Below are 19041 nucleotides of genomic sequence, written 5' to 3' on the forward strand. Positions count from 1 at the left end.
TTTAATAGTAAGAATTTTAGTCAGACTTGGGAGTGGGGAGAAGAAGGTAAGACTCTGACACTCTGGAGATTGGTGGATTGGGGCAGCATGGGGCAATTTTAAATAGAGGAGGCTTTGGTGTTCCTTTCACAAAATGTGGCGAGAACCATTTCTCTATATTAAAATCGCCTTAACTTCCTAGGGCATAAAGAGAAATGAAAATCTTGGCAAGGATGCTTTTAGAAGAAGCGTATCAAAGAAAAAAAAAAAAATCATTCCCACTAGAGGAGACGTGAGAAGCATCAAGATCACTGCTCCTTCTCTAGTCAAGGGCTGGACTATTGTAGAAGCGTCTCCACTTCCTCTTGTGGTTAGCAGCAGGCCCAGATGTCGACATCCGAGAGTTTTCTTTTTAAAATATAGAATGGATCCTATTACTCCTCTGCTCAAAATCCTTGAATGTCTCTTTTTCTTAGAGGATGAAGTTAAATTTATCTTTCATCAAGATGCTTCAAAATCTGGCCTCAGCCTTGGTTTCCAAACTTGTTTTTTAACAACCACCACATCAAACATGCACTATAGTAGTAGTAATAAGAGTAATTTTAAAGTAATAAGAGGTAGTGTTGGTGATTGTCTAGCTATCAACACAAGCGGCATTCACCCCTGTTGACTTTAGCCTCAGATCATTCCCCAGAATGATCTGAGGCTTTCCCTGGCTTCCGGTGAAAGAGCTTGCACACATAACTACTATGCACAACTTCCAGAATAACAAGTAAGAATGGTCTTTTGACATGATATTTTAACTTCAAATTAGACAAATAGACTGCTTCAACTTCTCATTGCCCTTCCTTTAAACTTTATGCAGCTCTGAAATGAAATGGTTGCATGTCTTCACACCAGAGCCAAAAAAAAGCAAGCTATTTGGTATTTTCTGAAGTGATGATCTTATGCCTTCATTACGATAAGGAGCGGTGGGTAATAGCATAGGCTCTGGATTGAAATCCTGGTTTTGTTACTCACTCCTTGTTTGACACTGGGTAACCTTTTCCCTCTGGGCTTCTCTGCTGAATGGGAGACTGGAGATATGCATATAAAGCAGTCAGTGTGGTGTTGGGTACTTACTTTTTCAACTGGAAAAGTCCCAAGACACATTTGACCATGTTATGACTAGACAATGAACTTAGCTTCTGTTACAGTGGTAGTAACTTTCTTGTCTAAGAAAATGAGCCAGTCAATTTACAGAGTTTGCCACAGTTTCAATTCTATAAGTTGCATCTCCAAAATGTTTTAACCTGTTTTGGTCCTCCATATTTCTGGGAATTACTCGTGGAATCTCAGCCTTGGAGTCTGGGGCTTCGTTGAGATTCACACCCACTGTTTTTAGTATGATTACCTCATAATTGGTGGTGTGTTTTTCCTTCAGGAAGCACATACCTTGTTCTCTCTCTTTTCGTGATGTTAGAGCCACCATCATTGATGATCCATACCTGGATCCAAACTTTTAAAAGTTGCAAAATGGTGATATTGTAACTACCTCAGACTTTTTTATGTATATTCGCTAGAATATTTCTATAAAGAGAAAGTTCCCCCATGTACTATTTTGTTACCCGGTGGTATTTTTGTTCTTTACACATTTCAGTTTAGTATAAGAACTGGTATTTCGACTGAATACTTAAACACAACACATTAGAGCTTCAAAGGATTTTCAGTTTAATCTAACTCAACACTTGATTTTATGGGTGAGGAAACAGACCCAAAGTGGTTAAATTAGTTTTCCAATTTCTAAAAGCTCATTAGTAGTTATCAGAGTCAATAAGAAACAAGATAATTTGAGGTGGGTTTATTTGCAAAAAGACTAATTACAAAGGTGTGGAAGAGGTATAAAGGAAGTTTCAAAGGATTGTGCTGAAACTTGGGGCTAAAGGCTTCAGAGTTATAATCATTTCTACGTTTCAGAGGACAAGGTGAAGGACAGTTACAAGGCCCTGTAGGAAAGTGGATCCTGGAGGATCTGCCCCTTGAGAAAAGCAGTGACTTCCTGTTGAGGAACAAAGTTAGCCTGAGGTGACTCACAAAGTCCCAATCCTCTTCCTTCCTCAGATCCCCTACCTGGCCATTGATCAACCCTGATTGATAAAAAGAAAGCAAGAAAACCCATTGATTTAATTCATATAGATTAGCCTCCCAAAGCAGAGACCAGGGGGATATGAATGGAGACGGATCTGGAAGAGAGACTCAGGAACAGATGGCAAAGTCAGGATTCTTCTCCTCCTCTACCATTCTACCATGCATTCAAATATTTGACTACACACACACGTCTTACATTTGTAGAAATAACCCATGGTCCAGGATCATGTTATCTTCCTGTAGAATAACTTTTGTTTGGAATTACCTTAAGCCAATTTCAGGGTTTGAGAATTTTTTTCTGGTTACTCAGATACTTGGAGACAGGGTGCTATCCATGTAAAGGTCATTTCACTTTTATTTCACTCCTACTTTTTGATTACATCTTCCTCGCTTTTGTCCTTCCAGGTGTTGTCAAAAATGTAGCTCAGCCTTTCAGCTGCGTAATTCAGACTCTCAGAAACTGCCAGGCCCAAAGCAGCTCCAACTGTGAAAACACCCTCCAGATCCCAGGACTCTCTTCCAAAATCTGGCCAGCTAGTTCCTCATTATTTCATTAGTGCCTCAATGCCTTTATTTTAAATTTCAAATTTTGTCTAGCATTCTTAGGCTTATTCAGTGAGAAGGAATGACCTAATCTTCCATAATCAGAAGCAGAAATCTCTCCCTTGTATTTCTCTAGCTCTTTATTAGGAAAATTCTTTACTCTATCTGGAGGTGTTCTCAAAGGTGTCCCAAAACCTGTCTCTGAGTGGAAGAGGACTAGACTCTGAGTGAGAATATGATTCTGACCAATACACTTCAGTTTTGCTGCCATGCCTTTTAAAAGTGTAAAGAGGTCATAGAGTCTTCATGATATTATGCTGCTGTCATTCAGTGACTGTGATTTAATTCTTGTCAAAAGTTTCTAGGGAAGCCTGCTATTTATGATAGGATCTAAGCAATATGTTACCTGTTTCCTTGGGTTCCTTCTTTCCTCCATGCAGAATACTAAGTTATGAGCTTACAGTGAATTACATAATACCCTCAATTCCCCACGTTTATTAAGGTAATATAAGCAGAAAGTATTGCATCTGATTTATATTATTTTAGATTCCTCTGAAATGCTTTCATTGAATTAATATTCAATATTATGTTCTTGGTGTCTAAAATATTAAATATAAACTTAAAAAACATATATAATATTTTACAAATCCACATTCAATTCTATTGTATTGCTTAATGTATTCTATATCAGATTCTATAATAAAGTCTTTACAGAATTACATGCCAGGACAAGACTTGACTCTTTGTATGAATATATGTATTTTCTTTTTATTTTGGCAGCCAAAATACATGGAGCTAAATTTAGCAATAATTAAATTATTAATTCATCCCAGACATTTGATACTTCTTTACTGGCTTCCTTATTGATTTCTGATAATTTGAATGATATTTACATTACTACATATAAAACATGATGTCATTTTTTCTGTAGCCTTACTTTTTGGAATAAGAGTATATTGTATTCCCATTTATTTTATCTGAGGATACAGAGAAAGGCAAACTTGTCACCTAAAACAAAAGCCCAGGAGATCCTTGCCCATTTGAGGCTTAAAATTCGCCATTTTACCTTTTCAAGAACAAACATTGCCCCAAGATAGGCAATGACTTTTCCTTGTTGATCACTATCATATTCGATGTCCTTTTGGATTAGAAAAATTTCTCCTTCTTTACAGACAAATTGCAAAAGCACAACTTCTAAGCAGACCAATTAGAAAAAGGCTTTCATTCCTCCAGGACACACTAAGCCAGGCTTGGCAAGCTAAGATCAGGCTGGGTCTCAGTACCCCACCTGTCCTCTCTGCCTCTACAGAGGCCCCACATCTGAGTTGAGCCATCTGAATTTAGGCGTATTTGAGTGTTGATCAGCTGTAAAAATGGAAATTTCACATGGTTCAATCTAATACATGGCATCTAAGTTTCATTAGCTAAACCAGCCATTCAGGTAGTGAGAAAGCCTTAGCACCAACTAGAATCCATCATATTGCACTGGGGATTTGGGTGATCTTTAAAGTTACTACATCAATTCAAAGTGAAACTAAGCAAACAAAGTAAAACAAAAATAAAAATTGTGCGTATGAAAAAATGATTCTGAAAAGATCTGGAAGGGGTCAAAGTTGAAATGGTCTAAAAAGGTATAGGTTTTAGAAAATAGTTTTATATATAATCTCATATCTTATTTGTGTAGCAAAATGCAATTTGAGAGTTTAGGCATTTTAGTTTTCCACACCTGGTCCTAATGAATTTCCAGCATGTATTATTTGGGGCCAGGATGGGGCGGAGGCTTATGTACTGCCACAAGAGTTTGGAGGTTTGACAAGTTGTTGGAAATAATAGTGTATATCTATTAGGAGCCTGTCAATATTTTACTCCAGTATGATAGCTGATTCACCAAATATCTACTTTCCTAATGAGATCAAGTCCTAAAGCAGACAGAGATCATATAGATCCCCAGCTGACATAATTTCCTTACTATAAATTTACTTCTAGCATTTTACACGCCTTTAGAAAAAGCTAATGTCACTTGCTTCATTGAGGATATGGTTGTGTAGCTGCTAGGTGTTTTTCTCACTATTATTTCCTTCCTTCTTTTAACTCAACTATTCAACTGTTTTATCCTTCCTTTTCTTCCAAACTTGAATTCGCATTAATAATTTTCATTAATCTACTTTATTTACAGAACTCATTAATCTCGGTTCCCATCTCTGAGATGGTAAGTCCAAAGCCGTTATCTTATTTCGCTGCAATTTTCATCGGTTTTCCCAATTAGAGCATGTTGGAGAAGTTCTGTGAGAACTTACATATGTTTTTGCTCCCCAAAGAAGTAGATCTCTTCCTTTTCATCGCTCTTAAGCAATCCAGGTATCCTCCCCCTTCCCCCAACGTAGTGCACTTTAAAAGAATCGAATGTCTCTTAACTTCCTCCTTTCATCTGGTGGATGCTGCTTTGCGGAGTTGGGTATAGACTCCTTATTCTGTATCCAGAATAAGGGATACAGGGATACTTTATAAGAACCTAAGTGAGAATGCGAAGTCGTTCAGAAGTTGGAACCAATCAATTACTCATTAATGTTAACATAGCCACTGGAATTTTCTAAATGGAAAGTAGCAGAGGCCGACCTGATAAATGATGCCAGCCACTTCCCGAGCGCCGCTGTCGGGAATCGATTGTCGTCCAGTTCGGTCCCCGGCTGCGGCGCGCTAGTGGAAATCCTCCGGCTTTGCCCAACGCGTGCGTCCCCGCTCAGCCCCAGCGTCTCCGCGCCTCTCCGTACCAGACTGCGCGCAGGGCGAGCCCGGCAGGCGACGGAGGGGGGCGCCCTGGCCACGGGGACCGCAGCAAAGGCTCCCAAAGCCCAGAGCGTTCTCAGAAGAGACTTTTCTTTCTTTTTTCTTTTTTTTTTTTTTTTTTTTGCGCCAAGTCGCCGTCGTTTGCGCTCCGGGCTTTGGCTGACTCCGAGTCTTCTTAGGTGAAGCCCGGTGGGTGACGGCGGAGAACCCCGGCCCGGTGCCGCGCTCGGGGCCCAGCCGACGTCCCGGAGCCGCGGCGCCGTCGGTTTCGTCCCGGCTGGAGCTTCCGAGCAGGGCCCTCCTCCGGGGCGGGCCCTGACTCGTGGCCGCGACGAGTGGGCGGCCGGAGCCAGTGGCCCGCGGAGCGAGCGGCTGCGAGGAGCGGCGAGACTGCAGCGGCGAGGCTGGCGCTGGGACTAAGCAGCCGCGGCGCGCTCTGCCGAGAAACGAGGCCGGGGGAGGAGGAGGAGGAGGAAATAGAGCAGATGAAGGGGAGCTGCCGCCGAGGAGGGAGGCGGGTCCTTTCGGCTGCTGCTGTTCCGGGACACAGCCCCGGGAGCCTGCCCGCCCGAGAGGTGCTGGCCAGGTAGCTCCCCACCCAGCGCGCACCCTCCCCGACCCCTCCCAGCGCCCGGCACGGAAGACGCCCGGGCCGTGCTCCGGTGGTCAGGGCGCACCGCACCCCGAGCGCGGCGCCCTTGAGCTGCACGGCGGCGCCCGTTTGCGTTTGCGAGGCGACTTGTCTGCGGGCCAAGAGAAGGAAGCGCTGTCCCTTCCCGCTCAACCTGGCGTCCCCACCCCTTGTACTCTACACCCTGCCTCGGACAAGCGGCGCGGCCACGGAGGCGCAGAGGAGGGGTGAGCCGCCGCCGGGCAGCGGCGTCCCTTCGGGGGAGAGGGCGCCTGACAGGAGGCGGCGGCGCGGCGCAGAGGGCGCGACGCGCGATGGCAGCTGCTTAGCCCGGCGCGCGCGGAGCAGCCCGGAGCTGTGGCTGGCCAGACGGTGCGGCTGGGCTGGGGACGCCGCCGCAGCCCGGCCGGGAGAGATGAGCGCCGAAGCGGGCGAGGGCATCACTTTCTCGGTGCCACCCTTCGCCGAGGGCGGAAGCTGCCGGAGGGGAGCAGCGGCGGTGGCAGCGGAGGACGAGGAGAGCCAGCTACCGCCGCCGGGCAGCTTCTGGAACGTAGAGACTGCCGCCGCCCCTGGCACCGGTTGTCCCGCCGCCACCTCTGGGAGCAGCGCCACCCGGTGCCGGGGCAACTCTAGTAGCGGAGGTGGCCGACGGACCACGGTGGCTTATGTTATCAACGAAGCGAGCCAGGGGCAGCTGGTGGTGGCCGAGAGCGAGGCCCTGCAGAGCCTGCGGGAGGCGTGCGAGACGGTGGGTGCCACCCTGGAGACCCTGCATTTTGGTAAACTGGACTTTGGAGAAACCACCGTGCTGGACCGTTTTTACAATGCAGGTGCGTGTGCAACCCCTTCCCCATCCTGCAAGGTCAGGGGCCACGTTTTCCCTGGCCGCCGCGGGGGGGGGGGGGGGGCAGATGTTTTTCTAGGCAGCAGGCGTGCTTCCTACTTCTTTAGTTCTTGCCCCCACCTTAGGGGCAGCGAGCGGCGCTGCGTGACTGCTCCTGGCGCTCGCTGCTCCTGTGAAAGAGTGGGTGCTGGTGCAAGATCCTATGTGTATTTGTGCTAGACCTACTGACTCACCCACACCCACCGACCCGCGCTGGAGCCATGGGTCCGTGTGGTCCTCATAAAGAACTTTTCAGCTGAGCAGTGGGAGATAGTGCCCCAATCAGCCTTTGTCCATTTGGTGTCTTGGTTTCTCTTCTGTTAGGTTTGGCGCATATTTTCCTTCTATATATACCTGTGACTGTGTTAGATGACGCTCTCATTTTTTTCTCTGTGTAGTTTTGGGAGTACCGGAACCATGCAGCCGGTCCCTCGCGGAGTAGATCTGTACGAATTTGCATGCTATGTCGTGATCTTACTTGAATATGTTTAGTGGCTTGGATGTCCCAGTCTTCCGTTTTGAACTTCCACCTAATTACTTCCGAAAGCAATAACCTTGTCGCTTGCACTAGACTTAGGTGGTATCTTTGTAAGGATTTTGGTGGGAGAACCAGGGTCTGTTTTTTATTACCCTGTATACCATGATGGGCTGGAAAGTACATAATTTCGCATTGTTTAAAATGCTACTGGCTATTTTAATAACTAAGATTAGTTTGGCTATTTAAAGTGATTGCTAGCATAATCCATAAAAAATGTATCTTTTCATCCTATCACAGATTCCAGAAGTGTCATTGCTGTTCCAGTGACTGATGCAATTAGCTATCTGTTCGCCAGTGTCAGGAATAGTAACATGCTATTGAAATTAACATTTGGTATCCTATACAACCAAGTATGAGAATATATACATATTTTTGTAAGTGTGGGTGGAAAATTTGATTTAATGGTGGTTTCAGACAACAAGGTTCTTGCATTTGTGATCATATAAAAGGTTTTATATTCCAGTCCTGCTTTCAGTTCTGATTTTCTTCATTCTCTTCAAAACACCTGAAGTAGGCTTATGTCAGCTTTGGAATTCAGCCAAAGATGAATATTTTAAGACCAAGAAGAACTTCATGTTAAGGAAACCAGACTAAATAAACTAGGGCTTTCTGGTGCTGGTATTTTTTACAGTCTCAGTCTTCATAACTGAACATGAGTATGATATAGCCTCGTTTTTTGTGTGGCTTGCTATAAAAATTGCATAAACGTAACTTTTCTAAAAATTACAGTGCTCTTATTTTTGGATTATGATTTGGAAGAAGACTCAAAGGACTGAAAGTATGTGAGGAAAACACCCAAGAAAATACTGAGCCTATTTTTATTGCTCTGATAGATTCCATATCTTTTATAGGACTCTGTAAAAAAATCTTAAACTCTAAGCTAATTTGAAAGAAAGTTTCCTAACAAGGCTCACTTATTGTTTATCCTCCAAATAACTATCTCTGGGAAAGGGAGAGAGGAAGATGACAAGGCAACTGACATTTGAACAGTATCTTTAACCCCCAAAACAAGCCCGTGAAGGAAGTGCTTAACTATTCTTAGATGAGAAAACTAAGGGCTCCATAACTGGCCTGGACTTATAGGTAGTAATTGGTCAGTACAGGGTTTGGCTTCAGGTGGCTGACCCTAACAGGTCATCTTTGCCCTTGCCACCTGCGTTCAGCTGGGTTGATTTACTCTGAGTTGAGGGAAGCTCTCTATCTTGGAGTCATGTGATGGAGAGCTGGCAGGGACCTTGGGAGCCATGGAAGTGCAGTGTGGAAGAGTGGGGAGGACGCTCTGGGAAGACCTGTGTTTCTCAGCCAGCTCTGTCCTATCTGCTGCCTCATTCAACCTGGGGAAGGCCCCAGTTTAACCCCTGCTTGTGCGTGTGATGTGAACTTGGAGCCTCGTCATTCAACATGAAGGTGTGACTGAGTGAAGATGGTATCAGTTTTGTCCAAATCCTCTGTTTTTCTCCACCAAGGGCTGCTGACTTTGATGGTAGTAGAACTTTTTTTCCTGATTTCTGAGAGAGCACTTGCTCCTCCTCCACCAGGGATGGATTTTTCTGGGAAGGGCCAGATGGTAAATATTTTAGACTTTGCAGGAGATCCCTCTCACAGCTCATCAGCTCTGTAGTTGTTGCAACAGCAGCCACAATAGTCCCTAAACAAGTGACTGTGGCTGTATTCCAGTAAAACTTTATTAATGGACACTGAAATTTGCATTTCAGATTCTTTCAAATATTTTTCTACCATTTAGAAATATACAAGACTATGCTTAGTTTGCGAGTGATACAAAACTGGCCCTGTGAGACTTTTGGCCCCTGTGCCATGCTATCTTTTGTTCTACATTCACTCCCTCCATGGAAAAGTTGAAATAACTATGATAGATTGGGAAGAACATTGTCCCTCAAGTTAGATCTGAGTTTCCATTCTGGCTCTGCTGTGAACCCCATCATTGTGAGCAAAATCCTTCATCTCCTCCAAAGGCCTATAAACTTGTCCAGGGGCCGAAGTGGAGGGGGAAATGGAGCTAAATTTCTAAGCCTCCCTCATTTAATTCTGTGCATTTGCAAAGGCAGGGCAGCATGGTATCCTGGGACAGAGCATCAGAACAAGAGTGTCATCATGGTCTGCATTCTGGTTTTTGGTTCTTGTCTAATTTGGAGCAAGTCATTTAAAAAAAATCTCGGAAAAGAGGGAAAGCTTGGAATAATTAGTCTGTGAAATTTTCTCCAGCTCTCAAATTCTGTACTTTAAAATTACATGAATACAAAATGAATTATTTTCATCCCCAGAGGTGAATGAGGTGCTTTTTTATTTTGTGTTCTTGGCCCCTCAAAGAGTTCAGGGTTAGTGGCTAGGGCACATACAAAGCCTGGTTGTGGTGCGGCCTCTGTGAAGGTCTGCACCTTCATTCCCAGGAAACAGATTCTAGAATCAGACTGGGGGTAGGGCAGGTTCAGAGCTGACAGCTGAATTGGGGTAGACAGGTGAGCAAGGACTACTTGAAATAGATCGGTTAATGGAGTAGACAAGGACTTGAAGCTTAGTTCCATTTTTAGCAGCTTCCCCTATCTGTGTTTCCTGGAGCCTTTCTAAGGAACAGATTGCAGTTCAAGGTTTTCCCTATTTGATTATTGTTTAACTGTAATCTAGTTTGTTCTTTGACTACACTTGTCATTCTCTCTTTCATTTCTGTTCTGAGGGGAAACTAATGTTCTATCAAAGCTTTTGTGAAAATTCATCGTGTTTACGTGTGTAAGACTATCACTCAGAGAAGGCAAATGGCAAGCTAACAATGTGCCTTCCCGGCCCCCTGCTTGGTAGGCAGTAAATTTCTATGAAAGCAAAGAGATATCAGTGATAACAGATGTTAGTGATACAGAGCTACTCTATTCAGGCAGACAGATCTAACTGTAGCATCTTAAAAAAAAAAAACACAGACCTTTTTAAATGAACATCAGTTCTGTGATGTCTAGCTAGAGTAGACTTTATTGCCCCCCCCCATTTTGCTTATAAGGAAACTGAACCATAAAGTGATTATATTCATTCATTCAGGAGAAATGACTTAAGGTAGTAGCCTTGGCTCAGTGTGGTCCTTTTCTTTTCTTCAGAAGCAGTATTATAGATGATGGTGCGAATCTGAGACTAGCCTGTGAGAAGCCTTGTTAACTCTGGGTACTTGGAGTACGGAGCACACTCACCACTTTTAACCATTCAGGAAAGTTGTGTTCCCAAGACCGAAAACTGGGGCTTTGAACACAGCTCTCCTTATGTTTGAATCTGTAACTTCTGCTTTCATCCAGTTTCTGGTATTACTGGGCCAGATGTTACCTCAGCATCACTTTGGGAGGATGAGGATGACAGGAGGTGATGTGGTAAGGTAAGGGACACAGGAAGGATGGGAAAGGCTGAATGGGGAGGAGGGAGGCTGGGCAGGGGAGAAGAAGGATGCTTGGTGATGCTCAGTGCTGGGTGCATGGTGATGCCCAGTGCTCAGTACTTGATGATGTTCAGTGCTCAGTGCTAGGTGACTGGACCTGGAGGAAGCGGTGCCAGCTGGGGATCCATTAATGCTTTCACCTCTTTCAGCCTTCTTCCCCTCTTGACTTTCTATTTATGGCCCTCCACTTCCTGTTGATGTAAGAGCCAAGGACATCGCTCTGCTCAAGGCCACTCTTCGTCCTCGGTGGGCACGGGATTAGATGGGCTGACTGCTCCCCCCTCGCCCCCCACCCAGCCATTACATGCACCAGGGTCTTTCTCCTCACCAGGCTCCCTGCATATTGCAGCCTGGTGCTCAGCCCTTCCGCCTGTAGCAACAGTGGTTAATAGGAAGGAAACACACGCTGGTTGAAATGGTAAGAATTTAGCTTTTATCCTCTCATCTCTATTATCTTTCTGCTTGATTTGGGCTTGGGATGAAAGTCACCCATGTAGGCCTTGTCACTGGAGAGCTTTCTGAACTTTCTGATGGCATCTAAGTTCTTTGGTTCCACTGGCTCCCAGCATAGCTCCTTGGGACTTCTAATCTTATTTGATAAAAAGCAAAACAAACACAACCTTTGTCTCCTGTCCATCTCACATTGACAAGTTCTTGAAAGTCTTCCAGCCCATTTCTTAATTTTTCTACTTTTAAATCCAGGGAGGCGTTTGTATATGTATAGTCTCATTTACTTTGAGGGAGAGGGTGGAGTCTGTATTTCTTGAATAGTGGTTCCTATGGACAAGTTAAAAAACAATTGGAAGACTGACATGTGTTTGTCAACCTTTCATTTTTCCAAGTAAGGCTACTGAAGAGAAGGAGAGTACTCAACAACCAGCCATCTACTGCCATGAGCTCTTAAAAAGAAAAGCCATTTTGGGTGCCTAGGTACCTCAGTCAGTTGAGCGTCTGCCTTCAGCTTGGGTCATGATCTCAGGGTCCTGGGATCAAGCCCCACATTGGACTCCCTATTCGCAGGGATCCTGCTTCTCCCTTTCCTCCCTGCTCACGCTCTCTCTTGCTATCTCCCTCTGTCTATCTCAAATAAATAAAGAAAAGCAAAGCAAAGCAAAAGAAAGCCACTTTTACATTCAGTTAGGGAAGGCATAACCTTAAAGAGTCGCTCTTCGCATGCAGTAAAAGTACAAGGAGACTCAGTATTACTCTTTTATCCCCCATTTTACTAAGGGATGAGTGAAACCTTATGTCACCAATCAACAGAGCAATGGAGCAGTGTATTGAGAACCTCTGATGTAAACCATCTTGTAGTCCCATCATATCTTTCATCGCTGCTTCTTTGCACAAGTAACAGACCTTAGCAAAATTATCCAAAGAGTAAACAGAGACAAACTTACACAGAAAACTCTGGTAAGGATGGTATTTTTAAAAAATCCCAGTGGTGTCCCACACATGGTTGTTCTTCCGGCTTTTAACTTTTTGCTGGCACACGGTTGGGGCAATTGCCACCTACCCCCTGTGAACACAGAGCACCGGGCTTGGCTTCCTCTTGGGTTTTGTTTTTGTTTTGTTTTGTTTTTTGTTTTTGTTGTTGTTGTTGTTTTTAGATAACTGGCCAATCGAAACAAAATTATAATGTTCCAAAAAGAGCTTTATTAGAAAATTGGAAAAAAGTAAAACTAAAAAGAAAATTCCAAAGCATACAAATGCATTTGTTTTTAAAGCACCCAGTTCTTACCCCAAATTGTCAACCACAGATTGTCATGACTGCCCCTGCTTTCCAGATTCTTGGGATCCTGATTTCTTTCCTCAACTTGGTCACCTCTAGTCAGCTTGAGACATCCATCAGTTGGTTGTTTGAGTGGGTTCCACCTCCTGGTGAAGCCTAATTATAAGTGTACAGTTGTGGCCTTGGCTCACCCATGGCCTTGGTTGGTGCCAGCCTTCTGGGAGTTTTCTGCTACAGCTCAGTTCCCCTCTGGTGGCTACAGGGACTGTCCCCTGCTTCCTGTTTCGGAGACCTTGTTAGAGGCCTGTTCAGTTCCTCTTTCTGATTGCAGGATAAAATTGGTTCACAGCTTCTTTGTGGAGCAATGGGGGATTGACAAGTGCAAAGCCCAATGAATACACAGATCTCCACCAATAGGCACCAACTGTTTCTGCCTACCAAGTCGTTGCCCCAAGTGGTCTCCTCAAACACCACCCTATTCTGTGTGGGGCAAGGTGAAAGTTGAGAATGTGGTAATTGAGCAGTGTGGGCAGTGTTGTAGGAACCCACCACTCTGTGGATTGCAGAGAGAAACCCAGAACCCACAGCCTTGAGAAGGTCTTAAAAACAGCCTCACCATCCCATAGTTTGAATATAGGTAAATGGGGACACTGACTATAGTTAAGAAAGATACCATTATTTTTAGGGAGCCAAATTAAATTAGCCAACTTTATTGTGGCATATAAAACAAAAAAGGAAAGCAAGACAAAATTTTAAAAATTTTTAAATTTTTAAAAATCCACTGGTGATTTTAATACATTGGTTTCCTTAGCTGCTTTAATATATTAGCTTTTCTCTCTGGCTAGAGATACTGGTTAAAGAAACTGATCCAAAGCTGTGCTAGATCATTGGAGAAGGAGGAAGGGTACGAGAGAAGGCTGATTTTTTAAGGTCTTACCTAATCCAAAAATTTTAAAAAGTGAGTACATGTATCTTGTTTTATTTTGTAGTGGTTTTTTCCCCCCCAAAAGAAACAAAAACTCAGAGACTCATAAACCAGGCTACATCTTGATAATTTTCATAGGGGAGATAGAAAGGAAGAGAGAACATTTAAATGTTAACAGCATTTCCTACTGAAAATCCCAGCCGAGCAGATCTGTGTAACTTAAATGCCACAGGTTGCACAAGGAACAGTAAACATTCCATTACAAGCAAACATTTTCTATTACAGTAGGTAATCAACAATGAGGAAAGCAGTTGCCTTTGGTAGATGGTTCATACAGGAAGGAAGTTATATTCCTTTGTATAGCAAGTCTCTCAAAATGGTTGTGACCAATTATATCAGTATTCTCCACCACTTTTAGTGGCTTCTAAGAACTCTTAAACATGGGGAAGGACTACCCTAGGGAATGTCTGTGAACTTCAAGCTATGTGTTCATTGACTCTAAGTCATGTCAACCAAGTATTTGCCTAAGCCAAAGAATTCATTCTCCTTTAAAATATCTTGGTTACCCCTACTTCTTATGAAAAAAATCATCCCAGGAGAAGGAGTCAACAGAGACTATTGCGTGTCAAGTACCTCTTCATGACACATTTAATTTTTCTAATATGTTGATTGTGACAAGTATCAGCTTGTAGCCCAGGCAGCCAGCACAAGCAGTGTGATTCCTAACACACAGGGCCCATGCGTTCATAACTCCAGCTAGGTATTTTCCACTTCATAGCTTGGTTATGTTGGGGTGCAGGTGATTTTATTTGACTAGATCAGAATGATAATATAAATATATGTTGTCCTGTGCAGTGTCATCCTCTTTTGATCATCTTTTCAGCTCTATAGAATAAATCAATGTGGCCAAATAAGTACCTGGATTTTGCAGTTGAGGAAATGTGTCCTTGGAGAAGGTGTGTGATTTGGCTAGAATAAATCACATGGTAGAGTAGGAGTCAAAGTCAGGTCTTCTGACTTCCAAATCGGGGTGGTTTTTCCACAGTGCCATACCTTTCTCCTGCAGTGAAGGGCATTTCCAAGCACATTTGCTCTTGGAAAGGATCTGTGCTAACCTCTTGGTCCATGGTGGTAGGATCATTATGAGGAAGAGGCATGGGAGTAAGATGTAACTCCTGGACTCCTCTTGCTCACAAATTTCAGTGACTTCTTGTTAATAATCTGGTAAAATAGCCCATCAGAAGGCTGGGGCGATCTACTGGGCTTCCTCCAGGTAAATGTTAGGCTATTTTTTGGACATGGTTCATCAGAGGGACTTGCCAAGTGTAGACCAAAACAAGCCTTTCTCTAGAGGGAACCCAAGAGCTGGGTTTACAACGTATCCCAGGGACTGTTTCTTTCCTTGGGTCCCTGAGAAATTCGTCTTCCTGAGTCACTTTTCTCTAATGTTAGAGTAGATATTCTCAGTAATTCAATTCCACGAGCATTTGTCAGTTGCCTTTAATGCGCCTCTTACTCTGATGGATGCGCTGAAGAATCATGGAACAGAAGCAGGTGTGCATCTACAGGGGAATGGAAACTTTTTACATGTGTTTGTTTTCATGGGAAAAAGTGATGCTGAGGAAGAAGTCAGGAGGAGCTACCTGTACTCCCGTTCTTCCCGCCCAGTTAGTTCTTTCTAAAAATCCTTCTGTACCTTGTTATCTGGCTTTTCATTTGTATCCTTTACAATAAATGTGTAATAGTAAGTAAAAAAAAAATTACTTGTAAAAATGAAACAGTTCAGTCATGAAGAAAGTATATAGTTTATGACACTCATTCATTCACTACCTAGATACAGTAGTTGTTGAACATTTTGACATTTGTTTCACTTCTCCGTCCCTTTTAGAGAAATTAATTTGTCTGGACAAAACTAAAAGTCCCTTTCTGCCACCTCGGTTTCCCTTCCTGGGAAAAATGCTTCCTTTACCAGAAGTGCTAAATTATAGTTTTCAAAAAGTCCAAAATCATGGCTTTGTGCAAATATATGTCCAATATTTAAATAACTCATTATTTAATAAGAAAACCAGTAAGATGCTAGAATCAGTTAAAGGAAAATTTGAAGAGCAGATATTATCCACATGTACAGTCAGGAATGCAGAAATGAATTTGCTGATAGATACGAAACTGCCTAATGTTCCTTAAGGCAAATCTGTGAGTGTAAATGTTGGAGTGATCTTCATTACGGAATGGAAATCAGTTGTAGCTCTACCGAACAATAATCACTTGTGTTGCTGGAGACAAGAATTATTTGCATTACTGTCGGTTCTTCACAACTTAATGTTTATCCCAGTAGCTTTGTGAAATGGACTCATGCCTTGCAGGACAAATCAGGGGCACATCCTTTAAAAAATTCAGGTAGTTCCCAGAGGAATACACTGCCCAAAGCCAGCCCTCCACTGAAAGGATACCCAGTATTCTCTTTTACCCATTTCCAAGCCTTCGACAACTCTTCACAGAAGGCTGATCATTCTCAGCAGGCTGTATGCCGGTGGTTTACTCTGACCCAACCTGATTTAGAGGGGCCCATTGTTTTCTTTTCTGAGCTGCTCTGCCCTCTGAAGCAGTGCATGCCGTGAGAAGGTCCCAGAGTCCCCCGTTTAAGCCAGGGCTCCTGATCATAGTTGTTTCAAGTCAGGAAATACATAAAAATTGGATATTAAGGTATCTGTCACCTAAGTTTGGGATGTGATAAGCAGTCCAAACCCTGTGGCCAGAACTGTCGGAAATACACCCGCTTGATGCCTGCAGTGTCTGCAAATCTGGTTTCCTTCTTCTATTAGGAAATCATCATCATTACTCATGGGAACTTCAGTAATCCAGGCTGCTCCAAATAGGTTTAGTTTTTGGAGGACAGAAAGTCCTTGCAATATTTTAGAGGGCTGGCAAATGGCTGTAAAATTCCACATGCCAAATATCTTACTCTGGTCTGTAATTTAAGGTGTCATACCCAAATGGGCCTCATGCCTTACCACTCGCTGAGTGCTGTGCCAGTCGCTACATTCCTGATCATTTTCAATCTCTATACCTGCCTAACGAGGCAAATAGCAGATGGAGATCAGTTTTATATATGGAGAAGTTGAGACCCTGCAAGGATTATCAACTTTCCCCGTGTCACATGCCACTGAGGGGCAGAGCCAAGTTTTGAACCGAGTTTTGAACCAAGTTTTGAACCGAGTTTTGAACCAAGTTTTGAACCGAGTCTAGAGTCTGTTCATTTATAACTATGCTCTCCTGTCCCTCTGAAACAAACTGTTTGAAAACATTTAAATTATTATTAATCCCATAATTACAGTCTTCTCATCAGTAATCATTTGTCAACTACTTAAAATCTGCAAGATTTCTTTCTAAGGTCTACAAAAAATTCGGTTAAAAGAGTACAGTCTCTGCCTTTTATGATCTTACAGCCTACCCGCCGAGTTCAACAATGTAATAAATAATTATTGGGAGGCTACCAGATGCACAGCAGTGCTCTAAGTAGTAAATAAGTGAAAAATCCAAGGGGACCTTTTTGAGGACTTTGTAATGTGGGTGATTTCATTGAACACTACACAGGAGAACAGTGTTTATTACTACTATGTGTGAGAATGCATTGAAAATAAAAATCTTACACAGTTGTAAACTGTGAATTAGATTCCCTACTTTATTTTTATATGAAATTAGTATCATACTGAAAATTATTTAAGTAAATCCCCAGATTTTATTAAACAACTTTAAGATCTTTTGTAACTATTGATAAAATCTCATTAATTTGAATTGCAAGGGAATATTAAAATTTTTTAAGTAGAAGAATTTTTTTACACTAACTTTTATGGAAGCAAGTAGACTTATCGCCTGAGACTCAGAGCCTTTTTTCTTTTATGCTGTTTTTCTAGTTGTAGAATTTCATCTGTATTATAATTCTCCTTGTAATTGTCTTTTCATTTTGTGAAAAAAATGTAGGCTGTTCTACATAATTGAAATACACCAAAAACACAATTCTAATATACATAAGAATGACTAAGTTTGAAATCTGGGCTACCTTTGAAGGTTCTAAACAATATTTTTGAATTAATGCTTTACATAACATCTCTAATTATTTGCGAGTCACATTCATACAGTTGATATATGTTAGTTCTACCAAGACAAGAGTTCCTAGATTTTTAAGAATTGGGTCTTGGGAATCTAGCTTTCATTGATTGAGTGAAAATTTAGCTATTCAGGACTGGACAGTAGGATTTTAGTTCTTCAAAAGGAACTTCTGGAGAGTTTCCCAGATACCCTGGCCCAGTGCTTACTGTTTATATACAATCAGAGTTAAGAAAAGTTTGTAGACAATCAGTAGAGGTAGGGAGTGTAGCTTTAACACTTTATGTATATGTATGCATTTATTATTAGTTGGCAAGCATGGTTGGGGTACAGGTTGCTTGACCTGACCTAGTGAAATTAGAGAACAATGTGGTAGCTTACACATGAGTTATGACAAGAATAGTTGGCTTGGGCTTCCTTGCCAAGCAACTTAGTGCTGCCAGTATTTTATGTGCTTAAAGTACACTTGGCAGTTGTTAAATCTGAAATAAAATTGGAAAGGAAATGCTAGCATGGACTTTTAATAAAACCTTAGACTCCTCTTCTCCTTTATAAAATCAGTAGTGTCGAAAATTCATTTAATCATTGAATATGACACACGAGTGGGTTACCCGAGGACTGATACTGCTGTGTTTATTAGAATGTCAACCAGGAAATCTGCATTGTTTCTAAAGTCTGAAATTAAGGGTTGTCAGCATTGCAAAATCTTTGCATTCATTTATGCTTTTAACTTAACATTTAATTTCCAGGAATATTTTGTTAATGTTTACTAGTCCACTTAACATGTACTCAAATGAGTAGCATGGTGCTAAGTGTTCATTTTGATTAGTTTGTGTCACACTAAGGTATAAGTGACAAAAACTCATACTTACCATAAACATAGTATATTGACAATGTTCACTTTTTAGGATTCTGTTTAAGAAGTGAGTTAGATGCAAAGATACATTAGTTAAGAAGATAAATTGCAGGAGCACTTAAAAATTGCTAACATGTAAATATTCATCAGGGTTTATTAAGGACAGGGCTAGGGAATGGGTTTATGGGAAGTTTTAAAGTTCCGACAGGATCCTTCTGTTCTTGACTCTTTTTTGTTGAAGGCAACATTAAGGGAAGAAAAATGCAGACAACTCCCAACAAGAATTTGTAGGTGACTGAGCTTAAGTAACCTTCATGGGTTTTATGACTACATTTATAATGATCATTACCTCTGGCTCATTTGTGCCATTTATGAAACCTTTGAGAAGGTAAAACCTTGTATCCTAAGAGTGACACTCTTCTCCTTCAGCCAAATCTCTTACACACTTAGAACTAAGATTAAGATATGGCTCTCTGTACCTGGTTTGCCTCCAGCATTCACCC

The 19041-nt window shown here is 42.4% G+C and overlaps 1 protein-coding gene across 1 annotated transcript in view; it reads left to right on the top strand.

The window, feature by feature from the left end:
- Nucleotides 1-6037: 6037 nt before the first annotated feature.
- MAP3K5 (mitogen-activated protein kinase kinase kinase 5) overlaps nucleotides 6038-19041 on the top strand; it is a 203734-nt gene continuing 190730 nt past the window's right edge. The window contains exon 1 of the mRNA XM_046005093.1: nucleotides 6038-6900. Coding sequence (XP_045861049.1) covers nucleotides 6483-6900 — 418 coding nt within the window. The 5' untranslated portion in view covers nucleotides 6038-6482. The remainder of the gene's footprint in view (nucleotides 6901-19041) is intronic.

The sequence above is a fragment of the Meles meles genome, chromosome 5 (genome assembly GCF_922984935.1).
Source record: "Meles meles chromosome 5, mMelMel3.1 paternal haplotype, whole genome shotgun sequence".
Classification (NCBI taxonomy): Eukaryota; Metazoa; Chordata; class Mammalia; order Carnivora; family Mustelidae; genus Meles; species Meles meles.